We start from the raw sequence: 13,188 nt of genomic DNA on the forward strand, positions 1-13,188 counted from the left end.
ACTCACAGATACAGAGCCAGCTGCACTTAGTTTTTAGACAGGTAAACAACAAAACTGTCAGAAAATGCCAGTCATTCAGAAACATCAAAGTTAGGAATGATGGACTAACTAGGCCTGATAGCTTCAAATTTGGCATTGTCATGTTGCCTTGCCTTTGTTTCCCTTAATGTCTGCCAAGACCGTATTTACAGGGTTTCTAGCTACTAAGTCAGATTTAGAGTCTGCAGAGGGTTGGAGAAAATTTTTTTTTGATATAGAAACTGTAATCCTGAGATTGGACTTCAGCCTGGAGCCATTAGATAAGCTGTAAGACTGATAAATGTGGGAAATGCTAAGAAAAAAAAAATGGAGTGGGCTGACAGAGATATGATCCTTTTCTCCCCTTATCTCCTGCTACCACCCATTCTTCTCTGTCCCCTTGCCCCACAGAAAAGCCCCCGTTTTGGAAAAAAAGTTATTTGGTTGAATTCTAAGTATTACAATCTGATGCCATGTTAAGTTGCATCTCCTTTTGACCTCTACTTAAAAAAAAAAAAAGTTTGACTCATAGCTCAGTGCAGAGAAAATGGGAGGCAGTTCCTTTACAGTCGATTAATTCACATTTGTAAACCAAGAAGCATCCTGCTTGTGTGATTCTTGGGTTAAATATAGCTTTATTAAATTTATATTCAACTTAATTTTTGCTGTTTCCACTTTTAGGAGAAAGAGGTAAATCAGGGAAAATACTAATGTTAGGCATTTTTAAAAAGGAACTTCTATTTGCAGCATGCTTCAGAGCTCTCACCTATTAGTGATTCAAAAGATGGCCCAAAATGCTAAAAATAATCTGTCACCAAGGGAATATTTGTTTGGTGTTCTTTACTTGCCAATGCAGAAAAACAGACAAATACATCTTAATGGTATTTCCAACAGTTAACAAAAGAAAGGAGTTTGTGCTTAACTCAGAGTTAACTAGAAAAATCCCTTATATTAAAATACATCGTAAATATTGCTCATTAATTTCCTATACTTGAGACATTTTTCCTGAACCTCTAAGCACCACTTAGGATAGATGAAGCAAACCTGATGTGTTTTATTCTTCTCTGCTACCTGAGTATGAATGTGACATTTAACTCCTTGAACTTCCGTCTCTTCTGAAGACATTAGGTGCTATCTCTGGATTTACCTAAGTAAGAATGGCAGAAGTGGTTTTTAAAAAATACTGCAGATAGTTTTTCTTTCCAAGTTTTATGAAAATAGGTATAGGAAAGAAAATCTGAATGTCCTTGGTGTCAGTATCCATCTGCTCCATGCATCCAAGCAGGGCTTCTTTCCATTCCCAAAGAGGGGGACAGTCTGCCTAACAGGGCCATTGCTACCAGCTGTGGAGCCAGCTCTTAGACTGAGGTAAGGTCTGAACACTGTGTTTAAATTAAATAATGCTATAATACTTTGGGTGTTCAGTTGTTGAAAATATCAGCCCTATCATAAAAATAAAAATTAAATGCAGATGAGGACATAGCCATCAGAGCATGCTACTAGAGACTAGGTACTTCTACTAAAACCTTTCATACTTTTACTCAGATCTCTTTTGCATCTCTGCAACTGCATATGAATTTGTAGATTAAAACAATGGTTTTCTTACATTTTTCTAAACTCAGCATGATTTAAGGCTGTTTTTAAGAGCTCTGCCAGTCCTGTTTTGGTGCTGTTTATTATTGACTAAACAGCTACCTGATGGGTAAAAGTAACTGAGCTTCATCTATGACAAGTTGTGTCTTGACTCTCCTTGTCTAAAGCATATATGAATTAGTGAAAATTAATAAATGACCATAACAGGAAAGACAGACTAGAAGTCCATCAAAATGGCTTCAAGCTCCATCAAAATGGCAGTAAGCTTCCTAATGAAGAGAAGACTTCCAGCTCAAAAGCAGTAATTTATGTTCTGTGGGAATTAATGAATTTTTCAGTGAGTTTAGGAGGATTTAGATAGAGATGGAGAAAATTACCCTCTTCTCATCAGTCCAAGCAAACAACTCCCACAGTGGTGTGTTTAAATGGAATAGAAGGTCAAATTTTAAAAATATGACTATAAACAGCATCCATTTCTAGGGTAAATTCTGGAGTAGCTTAAAACATTTAAAAATAACTGATTAAATAGATGAGCGTTAGACATTACTAAATTAGGAAAGGAGGATAGGTTTGCAGGAAATGAACTGGACAGAGATAAAAGAATTAACATTGACTCATGTACACATATGCATACATCATATAAATTTTACCTTCAATTTATATCTCCATTAGACTTTTCAAAACACTTCTTTCATTCTTCTGTCTTCTAATGAAACAGTTCTTGGACGTATCAGTTGTAGAGTGCTGGAATTGTCAGGAGTGGTCAAATAAATGAACAAGATATATCTTAATACCAATGAATGCAGGGGGTCAAGTCTCCTGATAACCGACAAACTGTTGCTTGAGTTCTGGCAGCAGATTTAGTTACTATTTAAGTCCAGAGTCTTACTATGCTTCCTAAGGCTAAGTTGTTCAAGCATTTTTTTTTTTAACACGTCATTTGGGAGCACTTTTTGTCACCCTTCTTCCATTCATAAAGGTATGGGAGGTGTTTCTGATAAAATTTTGAATAGCATCATCTCTGCCACTTCTTGCTACTCTTGAAAGATATTTTTTATCTTGAAAGAATTTTGCCTTCTGTAATACATCTTCTTTGAGAGTAGCTTTATATGGTCCAGGAACAAAGCTATACAACAAAAGAGAACATCATAGAAGATAAATGCCATTTCAACTTTAATAGACTACATATTAATCTATCTTACTAAATTAATTGTTTCACCCATTTCCTTGTTGCAGCCTTCCTCCAGGGTAATTTTAAAATTATTAAACTGGGTACTTACATTGGCTCATATATCAGAAGCTGACAAATGATACATCTCATCAAAGTATGCAAAAGTATTATTTCAGCAGCAAAGTTTCCTCATGGAATATGTACCACTCAGATCTACCAAGGATGGCCCTTCTGATTATTTAGATTTGGGTTCATAATGTTACCTCATCACAGACCACCATATCTATAGTTTTCCTAGATCCACTCCTACTTCCAGTGCCTCAGCACATCATGCTATTTTCTTTATAACACTTGGCACTATCTGAACTTTTATTTACCTGTAAACTTCTTTGTGATCTGTTCCCCACTTTTCCACCCAACCAGACAGAAGGTTCATGAGATCTTGTCTGTTCACTATAGTAATCCCAGGAACCTAAAAGTGCTTAACACATAGCAGTCACTCAATAAGTATTTGTCTAATGAAAGCATGAATGTATGCCACTCCCTTCTTTCGTCTCTTCCTTTCTTCCATAGGTCCATCTATCCATCCATATGTTTACTATCTGCTTAATAGAAGGCATGGTGTTAGGTACAATGGGGGACATAGAAATAGAGCCCAGTCTGGCAGGCACATCAAGAGCCTGGCTAGGAGTCATGAGTAACCCAACAGTAAAGAGGAACTGGAGTCAGGTAGGACTCGCAGGACAGGTTGAGAAATCAGGGAATCATAGAAGCCAAGTGCTAACTAGAACTTAGAGCCTGTCTGAAAAAACCTGTGCTGACAGAAGTGTCTGAGAATCTGTACTGCCTATATGGCAGCCATGAGCCACATGGGGCTTTTGAGTACTTGAAATGTAGTTAGTGTGACTGAGGAACTGAGATTTAATTTTAATAACCACATATAGCTAGTGGCTACTGTATCAGCCAGTACAAAAAGGGAGCCATTTCAGACAATCCTATATACAGGGATGTTGTGGAAAGAGCTTTGGGTTCAGACACATTCTTAAATTCTTATATTCTGGCCCCTAGCTGAACAGCTCTGGGCAAATCATTTAACTAGAGTGACTCTTGTTTCTTCAAGTGTAAAATGGGAATGAAAAATGATTTCTGTTGTGAGCAACAACTGAAGTCCCCTAGACTAGTTACCATGGTCCTCTGTTGGTTACAGATGAGGAAACTGAAGTGCATTGAGGTGAAGGTCAATGGCAGAGCTGGAACTATAACCCAACTGTTCTGAGACCGAGTTCAATGTTACTGCCATTGAACTGGGTTTTTATTCAGGACACTATGGAAAACTATTAACATATTTGGAGTAAGAAAGTGAGATAAATTTCATACTACCAGAAACACCTGGAAATGGGAGTAGAACTATAGGAACACAGATGGCTTGGGGCAGGCTAGACAGCTAAGATATGAGAGCTTGCACAGCAGGCTCTTCATAAATATTTGTAGGATGAATTCGTGAAAACTGATGGTATGAAGAGAGTGAGAGAGGCTTCTTAATACTGATAAACTTCAGCAATTAGCTGAATTACAGTCAAGGGAGGTGATATGATTTGGATGTCCCCTCCAAATCTCATGTTGAAATGTGACTTCCAGTGTTAGAGGTGGGCCTAGTAGGAGGTGTTTGAGTCATGGGGGTGGATCCCTCATGAACAGCTTGGTGCTGTTTTTGTGGTAATGAGTGAATTCTCGCTCTTAGTTCATGTGAGAGCTGGTTGTTTAAAAAGAGCCTGGAACCTTCTCTCTCTTGCTTGCTCTCTTGCCATGTGATATGCCTGCTCTCCTTTCATCTTCCACCATGAGTAAAAGCTTCCTGAGGCCTCACTAGATGCTGAGCAGATGCTGGTGCCATGTTTGTATGGTCTGCAGAAACGTGAGCCAAATAAATGTCTTTTCTTTATAAATCACCCAGTCTCAGCTATTCCTTTATAGCAATGCAAAGACTAATACAGGAGGACTGAAGAGAACTTCAAAACATTGAAACCAAAACAGTGGTAATATTCATTGTGATCCGTTTCTTATTTTTCTGTTTTTACCAGCTATAAAATCTGACCTCTCAAAAAAATCAGTATTTAGAAAATGAGTATAGTGAAAGATACAGAACATTTAAAATTAAAGATATTTCACTTCTCTCACATAGAAACACACACTTTTTCTTCCACCTATAAACAGAGTTAAGCAGAAAGGAAACATTCAAACAACAAAAAACACCATGCCAATTCATGTTACATAGACCCCAAAGCCTCCATGCATTGTATACTACATGTCTAGGCTTCTGAAACTCAAATTCCAACGTGTATCTCAGTTCACTTCCATCAGTGTTATCAGAGATGTAATAAGTTGATCAACAAACATCTACCAAGAACAGCAGCCATGGCTAAATTTCACTGCAAATACAAATTTCTCACATCTCCCTTCATGTTGCTCTTCCCAGTATGTGTGTATATATATAATATATATTATATATAATATACAAATATAATGTATAATATACATAATATACAAATATATTATTAACATCTACCAAGAATAGCAGCCATGGCTAAATTTCACTGCAAATACAAATTTCTCACATCTCCCTTCATTTTGCTCTTCCCAGTGTGTGTGTATGTGTGTGTGTGTGTGTGTGTGTGTGTGTATATAATATATATAATATACAAATATAATGTATAATATACATAATATACAAATATATTATTAACATCTACCAAGAACAGCAGCCATGGCTAAATTTCACTGCAAATACAATTTTCTCACATCTCCCTTCATTTTTGCTCTTCCCAGTGTGTGTGTGTATATACATACATATTATATATAACATACAAATATAATGTTATATGTATTTATTTGAGGCAGGGTCTCACTCTGTCATCCAGGCTGGAGTGCAGTGTTGCCATCATAGCTCACTGCAGTCCAGATCTCCTAGGCTCAAGTGATCTTCCTGCCTCAGCCTCCCGAATGGCTGGGACTACAGGTGCGTGCCTCCACACCTGGCCAATTGTTTTATTTTTGGAGAGCTGAGGTCTCACTATGTTGCCCAGGCTGGTCTTGAACTCCTGGGGTCAAGCAGTCTTCTTGCCTTGGCCTCCCAAAGTGCTGGGATTACAGTAGTGAGCCACCCATGTGCTATCCCAGCATTTCCTTATTATCTTCCAGACTGAAAGTTATAAAATTCCCCAAAGTGACAATTGTATGCATAGAACATGGCTCCACTGATCATGGGAAGGGCATTATTTTGAGTCTGAAGCACATTGTTTTCATGGTCTTATCTTTACTGGACTCTTCCCCAGCCCCTTCATGCTGCCCCACCCCGGCCCCGCCCCTTTTCCATTAGGTCCTTTGTTTTCTTTTATGGCAGGTTTAGTTATGTTATCTTCCTCCCCATCTTTAAGAAAAAATTGTTAAATTAGTAAGTGCTTGTATAGCATGATATTGCTATCTTTTTTCCCCTCTCAAATATTTTTATTCTCAAAAGGTTGAACATTAATACCATATCTTTGAATTTCCATTTTTCACTGTGTTACATGTAGGAGTTAGTACTCGTTTTTTTTGTTGTTGTTGTTGTTTTTTTTTTTTGAGATGGAGTCTCACTCTGTCACCCAGGCTGGAGTGCAGTGGCGTGATCTCGGCTCACTGCAACCTCCACCTCCTGGGTTCAAGTGATTCTCCTGCCTCAGCCTCCTGAGTAGCTGGGATTACAGGTGCCTGCCACCATGCCTAATTTTTTTTTTAAATTATTTTATTTTATTTTATTTTTCTGGGGGACAGTCTCGCTCTGTTGCCAGGCTGGAGTGCAGTGGCGCAATCCTGGCTCACTGCAACCCTAGGCTCCCAGATTCAGGTAATTCTCCTGTCTCAGCCTCCTGAGTAGCCTCCTGAGTAGCTGGGACTACTCAGAAAAAGCTTCTGTGATCTCTCCATCTACCATGGAGGTTTCTATTTGTCATTCAAAAGGCTTTGCCCATCCCCTTTACTTGGTGTGTGGCCAGCTGTTGAGTTCCTTTTCCCAACAGCCAGAATTCGAGCCAGACATCTCGCCCCTTCCCTTGGCTGGCCATCCCAACCTGCGGCAGAGGGGTGATCCTCTACAGCAGGGGTGTCCAGTCTCTTGGCTTCCCTGGGCGACACTGGAAGAAGAACTGTCTTGGGTCACACATAAAATACACGAACGCTAACAATAGCTGATAAGCTTAAAAAAAAAGTCACAATCTCATGTTTTAAAAAAGTTTGCAAATTTGTGTTAGGCCACATTCAAAGCTGTCTGTGCAGCCTGTGGGCCACAGATTCGACAAGCTTGCTGTACAGTGTTGCAGCCTCTTTGCTGGGACGTGCTGGGTGCCTAAATATAAGTGGGCAAAAGACAAATGCAGTGTGGCACTGCCAGCTTGGGGTGGATGGCTGCTGCTTCCCTGTCCCAAGACTGTGGGAGCATAACTGACCCTAAGTCTCCCAGTCTAGGGGAGGGTGGGGCAGGGGAACCCCAGGGAGCTGGGAGATACACAGTGGGCTGTGAGAACCAGTTCTGGGGAAGTGGAGGGAGATGGACTGGCAAGTGAACCAAGGCTCCAGGTCCTGACTCCCCAGCACATGCTTTATTATCCCATTGGACTTCACTATAAAACTCAAATTCAAAAATAACATTAATAGTGACTGCAGAGCACTAAACCCCAAGTGCTGTGCCCTACTGAGCACCCAGGCCCTGTGCAAGCTAACCAGCTTGTAACACTTAGCCTGACTCGGTGAAAACACTGCTTTAGCACCAGCTTTAATGTACCCTCCATGCCAAAGACGCTGGCCTCGGCAAGAGTCACATGCACGGCATCTTGTCTATATCCCTTTTCCAAGCTGCCAGACACCTGCAGCATGGGGGAGCCCTGCTCTTCTCGGACTTACTTCACAGGCCTGTTTTAGGCTTGACTTCAGGAATTATTTGCTGCTGGACAGTTCCCCTGGACAGCTCATCTGTCAAGGTAAGCAAGAGATTCCAGGTGGTGGCTTCTCAGAGGTGACAGAGCTGGGGCTTCTGCATTAGGAGTGCCTCCCTGGCCTTGATCACCATGCAGAAATGCACACATCACACAATAAAAGTAGGCACGTCACCAAAGGTATTTGCCTAAGTGTGGGTCCAGGTGCTGGTACACATTTGATTGTGGTTGGTGGCTGAGTAATGTATATGTGTGTTTGTACAGAATAATTTACCACAGAAATAAAGACACTCCCATTTGATTTCACTTATTTCTAATTTTTAAAAAGTAATATTCATATGTGCTAAAGATACAATATATATGCACATTCTTATGTTTTGAAAGAACTGACTTGCCTTTGTTGACACTCTTTTATATGTTAATTTTAAAAAAAAGTCTACTCATTATATTCATTTTTTTGGATATAGTCTGTTTTTTCAAATATATAACATCTTCAGATCAATGCTTAGCTCATTAGCTTTTTGAATTTAAAAAACTTTCCTCACATGAGAATTAAAATTTCCTAAATCATGACTTTGATGGATCCTACAAAGTTTTTACATATAGCATTTTGATTGTTATACAGTTCTAAGTATTTTTAAGTTTTCACTATAATTTTTTGTCCCATTATTGAGAAAGGTGATTTAAAAATGTATAGGCTTTTAAAACATTATTATATATATATGTGTGTGTGTATATATATTTTTTTTATATTTATTTATTTATTTATTTTGAGACAGAGTCTCACTTTGTTGCCCAGGCTAGAGTGCGGTGATGTGATCTTGGCTCACTGCAACCTCTGCCTCCTGAGTTGGAGTAACCCTCCTTCTTCAGTCTCTCAAGTAGCTGGGATTACAGATGTGTGCCATCACACCCGGCTAATTTTTGTATTTTTCGTAGAGATGGGGTTTCGCCATGTTGGCCAGGTTGGCCTTGAACTCCTGACCTCAGGTGATTCACCCACCTCAGCCTCCCAGAGTGCTGGGATTAGAGGCGTGAACACCGCACCTGGCCTAAAATATTGTTATTAATTTCTAACTTAATTGCATTGTGGTCAGACAATGTGGACTGTATGACACCAGTTCTCAGAGATTTGTTGACACTTGCTTTATAAGTTAGAAGTTGCACAAGGAACACTTGTAAACACTCCACCTTGATTTAACAGTTGTTAATATCCATATGTTCTTTAGAAGAATGTCTAATTTTTCTGTTCAGGGTTCTGCATGTATCTGCTAAATGGTTTATTACTTATGTTTAAATCTTTTATATCATTACTAATTTTTGTCTACTTGACCTATCAATATTCAAACTAGTGTAATGAAATCTCAAATTTTGATGATGGTTCACTGACAATTTCTCCTTGTGGTTTTTCAGTTTCTCTTTTGTATATTTTAAGATTTTACGACCCTCTTATCGATTTAAAATTGTTTTATCTTCCTCATAAATTTAACACTTTGTCATCATGTAGTCATCCTCTTTATCCCTATGAAATGGTTTTATTTAAAAGTATATATTATCTGATATAAATATAGCTATTCTACCTTTATTTTTGATATATTTGCCCGGTATGTTTTTTCCATCATTTTACTTTCTGCCTCTCCATTTCCTTATATTGTGGATGTGTGTCTTGAAAGCAGTAGAAGCTGGATTTTATTTTATTATTTATTTATTTATTTTTTGAGACAGAGTTTTGCTCGTCCTCAAGATTGGAGTGCAATGGTGCAATCTTGGCTCACTGCAACCTCTGTTCCCCGGGTTCAAGTGATTCTCCTGCCTCAGCCTCGTGAGTAGCTGGGATTACACATGCCTGCCACTACGCCGGCTAATTTCTTGTATTTTTAGTAGAGATGAAGTTTCACCATGTTGGCCAGGCTGGTCTCGAACTGAAGACCTCAGGTGATCCACCTGCCTCAGCCTCCCAAAGTGCTGGGATTATAGGCATGAGCCACTGTGCCCGGGCAAAGCTGGATTTTATTTTGTTTTTAAAATCAAATCCATCAATCGCTGATTGTAACTGGCATGTTCATGTTTTTTTTCTTTTTTTTTTTTTGTGATTACTCACATATTTAAATGGACTTGATTCTGCTGTTATTGTGCCTTCTACTTGTCTTTTTTTTTTTTTGGCCTTTTTAAAGACACTTTTTTTTTCTTGGCTTTTATTTAAAAAAATATTTATTACATTCTTGTTTTCTATCCTATTTTCCCTCACTAGATTTTGTTAGTTAGCTAATTTCTATTTTCTTTTCATGTGTGCCCTTAAAATTTGTAATGCATTTTAAGCATCTCAAGTTTTTCAATAGCCTAACCCCCGGCCCAAATGATACAAGCTCCTAGAATCTTTTAACTCCATTTATCTCCCTGTGACTTACATTATTAATATCCTCTTTTTTTAGTATCACCTTTCTTTCCTTAAAGTCCAAGGCTTCATTTTTTAATAATACAAGATTATTTTTGTTTGATGTCTTTTCTCATATTTAAATAAATCAAAAATATTTATTAATAGTCTTAGAACTTTTTCTGTTCAAATCACCAGGTGAAATGTTTTATTTTCATAGTGTTAACAAGTACAGCTTTTTTGTAATCCCAAAAGTTAGATATATTACTTAAAAATACATTTGTTTAGGCCAGGTATGGTGTCTGACGCCTGTAATCCTAGCACTTTGGGAGGCTGAGGTGGGTGGATCACCTGAGGCCAGGAGTTCAAGACCAGCCTGGCCAACATGGTGAAATCCCATCTATCCTAAAAAATACAAAAAAAAAAAATTAGCCAGGCGTGGCTAAAATTAGCCAGGCATAGTGGTGCATGCCTATAATCCCAGCTACTCAGGAGGCTGAGGCAGGAGTATTGCTTGAACCTCGGAGGTGGAGTTTGCAGTGAGCTGAGATCATGCCACTGCACGCCAGCCTCGGCAACAGAGTGAAACTCTGTCTTACAAACAAAAACAAATTTGTTTAGATTTAAGTCAATACTGACAAATTTTATCACTTACTATTGCCTCTTGCATCTCATTCCCTTCTTCTGTGGTTATTTTTTATTTTTCTTGAAGTACCTACTTTAGAAGTTTTAGTAAAGACTTCTTTGTAGTAAACTATTTTTTTAAGTCTAAATTGTCTTGACAGTTTTTCTAAGTTGACAAAATTTTCTTCCACTAAAGTTATTCAATAGTTTGGTGGTTTCCACTGTTACAATTGATAAATCACCTACCAGCCTAATTATAATTTATTTGTAGATGATCTGACTTTTCTTTTTGGCTGCTTTTAAGTTTTGTCTTGGTGTCCTGCATTTCCCCATACTATGTCCAACTGTTGCTTTCTATTTATCTTGCCTGTTATATCTTGTTTTTTCTTCATCTGTGAATTCATGTCATTCATAAGTTCTAGAAAATGATCATCTCTTTATGTCTTTGAATATTGGCTCTCATTATTTCTATTTCATCTTTCTAGAATTCCAATTAGATATAGATTAGATCTTCCCATTTCATTTTGTCTCTAAAATTCTTGATCATCTCTGCATTCTATTTCAGCATTTTCTATAGTTCATTAAGCTTCTCTTCGGACACATTTATTACTGTTGACTCTTTCACTAAGTTTTACAAGTTTTTAATTGTGAAATTCACAGAAAATTAGAATGAACAGAATCATAAATAATCTGTATATCTTTCACCTATATTCTCCAACAGTTACTATCTTGCTACTCTCTATATGTATATATGTATATAATGTACACATATATTCATTCACACACACACCCTATCCTACTTCCCTTTAGGAAAACCATCTGAAGGTAGGCTGCAGCCATCATATATGTTAGATGAAGGAGAAAGAAAAGCAAGAAGAGGAGGAGGAGGAAACTAGAGAGAAGAAAGGCGGGGGGCATTCTCGTTTATCAAGTAACACCAAGCAGACAATACCTTCGGAAATGTCGCAGGGGCTGCCTTGGATCTGCAGAGTTAAGTCTATTGCACTTTATTTTTAAGTTTATTGGTGGATATTTGTTGATTGCACCTAGAAGAGAAAAGCCTGTGATGAGTCTTGTATTCATGACTGTTAACATTACTGCAATCTCCTCTATACACAAAGTGCCACTTTACTGTTTTAAATAGCCATCAAGAAAAATACCAACTAAGGTGGTCACATGAAATGAAAGCAGATTTCTCAGGGGAATCTTTAAAACTGACTTTAGAAAACACATCCCTTCTGAATTTATAGGTGAATTCAACTAACTTTTCAGTAAGATCCTCTTAGCTGCTAAAGCAGGTCAACCAGTAGAGGAGATACCATGAGCCAGTTCTAATGGTCTGGCTTTTAATTGATATAAACTAACAAGAGTATTTATTTATTTGCTTCTTAGAAATATCAAAATGCAAAGGGAAAACAACATTTTCTTTATGGTCTTTGAATCGGTAACAACAGCGACAACAGCACTAACATCTTGGGTTCAGTTCATTAGTGGCTCATTTCATTTGGAAGTGTATTAATTTTCATAACAATGAAGCATGCCTCTTTTATACCATGTAAAGATTTAAAAGCCATTTTTGATGGGAATTCTTAAAAATGTATTATATATTTCTTTGAAGCATTAAATCAAATAGATTTGCTAAACACAACTAGATCTCTTCCTGATCACCCAGGGTCATGATAAGTAGCAAGTTGGTCCTGGACTGTGATCCAACACTGTCTCCAGAGCTGCTGTTGTAGGTAGGATTGTGTGCTCTGGACTGAATGGCCTAAGACTGTGAGACTACTGTTACTGAGCACCTGAATTTTAATTTCTTTTTACCTGTGTTAAGTATCAGATGGTTTGTCAACAGTTTTGTTTCTCTTAGAAAATGTGTTGATTGATGTGGACTGCTTGACAGTCAACTCTACTATAACAGTATATTTAAGTAAGAGCCACAAAGCAAGGGAGCTAGACCAGAAGACCAGTCAGTAACCAGGACTGTTTTGGTCACTCCTTGATACCCAGCATCAGAACAGTGAGTGGCTCAGAGAAGTTCCCCAATAAATATATGTTAATGTTGAGTGCGTTAGTGCAAGTCTGTGGGCCTGCTATGGAATTAAGCATGTAGACTTGAACATGATTATGCAAAGTCTTTCTTGACTTGTACTTTTATAGTTACATTTTAAAGATTGCAAATTTATAGATCTAAGTTCCAGAAGAATGGTATATAATTTCATCATGGTTATAGTTTTCCCAAAGCACTTTATGTATCTTTCACGTACCCAAAGTACTTTTTTCTTAAAACATCTTTTTACCTTTCCTCAGCTGGGGGCAGGGGGTGGTGCTATTTATCTAATAAAATTTGGCTAATAACCCATAAAACACTACCAAGAATTTTGGGGGAGTGGGGAAGGAAATTTCATCATAAGACTTCTTTCAACTTCTTGGCAAACTCTTGA

General features: G+C 38.0%; 1 protein-coding gene across 1 annotated transcript in view; it reads right to left on the reverse strand.

The window, feature by feature from the left end:
* Positions 1-839: 839 nt before the first annotated feature.
* COL6A6 (collagen type VI alpha 6 chain) overlaps positions 840-13,188 on the reverse strand; it is a 110,619-nt gene continuing 98,270 nt past the window's right edge. The window contains exons 37-38 of the mRNA XM_017862330.1: positions 11,700-11,793; positions 840-2,737 (exon numbers count right to left, since the gene is read on the reverse strand). Coding sequence (XP_017717819.1) covers positions 2,548-2,737; positions 11,700-11,793 — 284 coding nt within the window. The 3' untranslated portion in view covers positions 840-2,547. The remainder of the gene's footprint in view (positions 2,738-11,699; positions 11,794-13,188) is intronic.

Source organism: Rhinopithecus bieti, unplaced genomic scaffold, assembly GCF_001698545.2.
Source record: "Rhinopithecus bieti isolate Rb0 unplaced genomic scaffold, ASM169854v2 scaffold_62793, whole genome shotgun sequence".
Classification (NCBI taxonomy): Eukaryota; Metazoa; Chordata; class Mammalia; order Primates; family Cercopithecidae; genus Rhinopithecus; species Rhinopithecus bieti.